The sequence below is a fragment of the Penaeus vannamei genome, chromosome 30 (genome assembly GCF_042767895.1).
Source record: "Penaeus vannamei isolate JL-2024 chromosome 30, ASM4276789v1, whole genome shotgun sequence".
NCBI classification, from domain to species: Eukaryota; Metazoa; Arthropoda; class Malacostraca; order Decapoda; family Penaeidae; genus Penaeus; species Penaeus vannamei.
Window position 1 is genome coordinate 20,240,785 of NC_091578.1, and position 5,000 is coordinate 20,245,784.

Sequence of the window (5,000 nt, forward strand, 5' to 3'; positions counted from 1 at the left end):
CTATTTCATTAGATTTTAGCTGATTTTAATCTGTAATCATTTATATAATCAGTCACATACCTTCTTACTAATGGTAAATGAAAAGTTTCTTGTTTATATAGATTAGTTTATTACTTTTACAATATTCCCTCAGACAGCTGATTGCTGACTGATTCCTATACTAAATTACCAGTACCCTGTGTTGTTTAAGAAGAATGTTGTTAATACCTTATTGGTAGTAGTCTGTGCTTGCTCCTATATTCTTATGGTGTTATTTTCTTTTCTTCTGACTTCATAACATTTGCATGGCTTCTGATGTTAATAACAGTACTTTAATATTACATGATGTAAAGTTAATTTCTCTAATGCTAATACTAGAATGATCTCTTTGCTTCTTCAATTTTGATCCTTATTCCCCTTAGGTTTGTTATATTACAATTTGAGCATGTATGTAATAAGCTGATAAACAACTGCTAACGAGCCTAATAGACCTGTATCAAGTCATTATAAACTGTGATCATTATTATTTTTGTATTGTGAAAAATGTTGAACAAGAGTATGATAGATAGTTAAAAAGATATTTAGAAGATGTACAGAGGATTTATTCTCTTGTACAATTTTATATGCTGTTGTGTCAACATAATGTGGGACTGGTTAGGCAGAAGTAGACAGGAATACTATTGTGCTCATATATGGAAAGTTTAGGACATTTTGATTGCCCGTCACATAATGGTATAATTTTCCAGTGAGAAAATTAGGGTTTTGGGAGATTGGGGTGTCACACACCACATTTGCCACCCCACCTCTGCTCACATCAGGGAATGAAATATAATGCCTGTGTGTTAGGGTTCTAATTATTTGCAGCAGCAGATAGGCTTGAACTCTTGAACACTTGATCAGGCAGCTATCTTGACTACATAGCCATTAAATAATGAAGATTTTAGAGTTCATTAAAAAGAGATTATGAACAGATTCAGCATTTGTTATATGTTACAGGAAGTCTCAAGCATCAGGGACCAACTGACCAATGAACAGAGGACTAATGCTGTGCTGAGGAAAAAAATCCATGAAATGGAAAATGAGAATGAGGTATAGTATGTCTTACAGGCAGTTTTTATCCATTATGATTTATATGATTGTTATCATGTAATTGTGTTTTTTAGGTATTGATTGCCCTTAACCATTTTTTTTTTTTTTCTTGAACCATTTTAAATTTCTGAGCATGTAACTAGTTCATTGAATAAGAAATTTCTTTTTTAGCTCAATGGACTGTCTCAATAGACTCATGTCATGTCAAAGGATAAAAATTCTTTCTTTTAGAAATATCTTATTTCAATTTAAAGAGCAATTTCTTTCTTAAGGTAATTGAGTTTATTTCTGTTATAGAGTATAATGCCCTCTTTATAATACTCTGTTATTTTCTTAAACCCTTGGATCCAGGTGCTGCACTGCCCACACATGGCCCAAAATCAGGGCATTAGGCTTACTTGAGTGGCCACTCTCCCGGGTGTGTGGCTTATGTACATGAACACTCATTTGTGGTGTCAAGATTTCTTGCCTCCCCTTTGCAGTGTTATCTCTTTTTCTACTTATCCATTTTTTGCTTTTCTACCATTTTCCAATGTCTATATTTGTTATTATGCTGTATTCAGATGGTAATCGACTGTTTTCCTTGCACAGATTCCATATCATCACTCAGGTAGTTCTTAATTCAGTGTGGTAATGATAACAATAAGTAACATACTGTTATTTGTATAATTTTTAAAAAAATATTCTGTAATTCAACCTGCGCCTCTGAGCAGAATGGGCAGGCATTGGATCCTGAGTATGAAAATAGTGTCCTCCATGGAATCAGCTCTCTTTTAGTCATGGTTCATAGATGGTACATTCTGTACTTGTTTATTGATAGCAATAATACAAGTGCCTCTTCCTAAATAGCCACTGAGTCTAATCACCCTCCAAGAGCTTTGTGCACATCTGGCAAATCATTCCCATCACCCTGGTCTTCAGCCAAAATTCTCATTATAGCATGTTCGTGTCATGATGTGATGGTCACGTCACCCATAATTGTAGGCTTTAAGAGTCCAGTAATCTTTTCCATGCTTGAACATACTGTTGTTCTCTTTCACTTTACAGTCATAGAGAAGTGATGATAGACTGGAGCTTTAAGAATAGTATATACTTAGATATGCAGATGTCTTCTGTAGACATAGATATGCATGATTTGTGGTTATGAAGACCCATAAGCAAATTAACCTATACTAAAGTTAGGTTTATTCTTTTGTGCTAAGTTACAGATGGACTGTATCCAAAGGGATGTAACTGGTCTTTATCCATTGTACATGCATAACTGCTACTTTGTTCTGCTGGGCAAGTACAGGATGATGACACAAGATTTCCCACTAAAAGACAATCTGGTTCTCCTGGTGAACAGATTTAACCTAGTGCTAGCAGGTTTATCCTGTGCTGAACAGAGTCAAGTGCCAAGGCACAGGAACTCGTATTTGCCACACTCTGTGTGCATTTAGCTGGACCATATATGATTCTCCCTTAACAGCTAATTGAGTTATAACAGCTGTAGCTCCTGAATGGCCACAGTCAGAGACAAGCAACTTGGAACAGGCTGACTGCACATGGCACATTTCCTTGTCGATTGGCTTTTGGGCTCAGCTTGTCATGGCATGAATAGATACACACCATCAATATTATTTGGTTCTCATTTTCATGTCCTGGTGTTATGAGGTGATACATTGGTGCAAGTGGTGTTTGACACTCAGTTACTGCTCTGTTGGGATGTTGCATTTTGATCAGAATAAGGTCTTCAAGTGCTTGCTGCAGTTCTATAGATGAAATCTGTTTTAATCTATTGTTATTTTGCAGAGTCACTCCCATGAAGGGGTTTGGGCTTCACTGGTCATGTATTGAGTTATCCCAGATCACAATCCTAGAAGAAATTTTGAGGCTTCTTGGCTATGCTGCAAGTGTGCTGTGCTTTTGACATCTGTATGTCATTCATAAGCAGTTGACTGAAGCCTCTTTTATCTGTTGTAGGGAAAGAGGATACATCAAAAGCTAACTTTGTATAGTGACATCAACATGGAAGTCTGCTAAAGTAAAATGAGTCAAATTTTGCTTGCCATCTTTAGTCAAGATTCTCTTTCAATTCATTCCCTTTATCTTTTATATGAAAAAAAACTTTGAAATTTTACTACTCCTTGTAATAATTAAGTAACCTGTCATGACAATGGTATGCTTGGTATATAACAAATAAGAAAACATACTTATTGACTACAGGGTGCTACCACTTAGGATACTGCTATACTAACAAGTACAGTCCAATTTGTTAGATCAAAGAACAGAGCTTAAGAATCTTTTGTTCAGTAAACTCAGTGTTGTAGTCTCATAAATTTACTTTTAAAAGGTTGTATTTTCAGTTGATGCTCTAACTCACTGGTTTCCAAACTTTTTGTTGTAGTGAATCTGACTTTGTGTTATGATTACTAGTAGCTTGTAAATGAATATGTATATATATATATATATATATATATATATATATATATATATATATATAATTATTTATATATATATACATATATATATATATATATATATATATATATATATATATATATATTTATATACATATACATATATATATATATATTTATATATATATATAATGTATGTATATATATATATATATATATATATATATATATATATATATATATATATACACATACATATATATATATATATATATATATATATATATATATAATGTATGTATATATATACATATATATATATATATATATATATATATATATATATATATATATATATATATATATATATATATATATATATATATATATATATATATATATAATGTATGTATATATATATATAATGTATGTATATATGTATATATATATATATATATATATATATATATATATATATATATATATATATATATATATATATATATATATATATATATATATATATAATGTATGTATATATATATACACACACACATATATATATATATATATATATATATATATATATATATATATATATATATATATGTATATATATATTTATTTATGTATATATTTATGTATATATTTATGTATATATTTGTGTATATATTTGTGTATATATTTATATATATATTTATGTATATAGAATGGATTGTGATCAAGTAAATCTGATTACTAGCTAAAGAAAAAAAGATATAAGCCCTGAATTTTAGGATGATACAGTTTCCAGTTAACCCTGTGTTGTCGGGCATGGCATGTACATGCATGCTATGTCCGACGACATTGTGTGTGTTGAACTTAGTAATTGTTTTTACATACAGATGGCTCCACATGTACTATCACCAATGAGCCAATTACACGAACTACCTGTCTCACCTATTTACTATTTTCCTTGATTTACGATAATATTTTCTAGTGTTTTATAGTGCTTTTAGTAATGTCAGTAAAAATATAGTAATTATAATGTTTATAACAAAAAAAGCAGTATCAATATTGATAGCATTAATAAAAAAAAAGCATTTTCCTGCTTTTCCAAGGAAAAGTGAGGTCACAAGATCCCTTTGTGGCTAAGCATTGGCAGAGCCATCTATGTGCAGAAACATTTAACCAAGCATTGCCAAAGGGAATGCACCATTTTCCTGTCGACATTGGGTTAACAATGCTGATAGTGTTATTTTGTGTTCTGTGAATAATTAAAGCATAGTTTATAGATCTTTTGCATACAACATTGAGCTCTCACAGGATATTCTGTTCCTCTCGTAGTAGATGAAATCATAATTATTTATATGTTCATAATATTTTGCCATGATTTGCTGCCAATCTGGTTTAGGGAAATTACTGAAGAAAATATATTCAACGTGATGTAATACAAGTAAACAGAAAATATAGCAGATGAGGTTCATAGTAAGATCTTGTTAAGAGAATATTGTGATGGCTGAATGTAGTAATATATTGCTGGTTAATGTGTGG

The 5,000-nt window shown here is 31.0% G+C and overlaps 1 protein-coding gene across 1 annotated transcript in view; it reads left to right on the forward strand.

The window, feature by feature from the left end:
• Nucleotides 1-975: 975 nt before the first annotated feature.
• The window catches only part of LOC113830079 (keratin, type II cytoskeletal 2 epidermal), a gene marked incomplete at its 5' end in the record, with an annotated part of 30,845 nt that continues 26,820 nt past the window's right edge, over nt 976-5,000 (forward strand). The window contains 1 exon segment of the mRNA XM_070143133.1: nt 976-1,068. Within this exon segment, the coding sequence (XP_069999234.1) occupies nt 976-1,068 (93 nt within the window).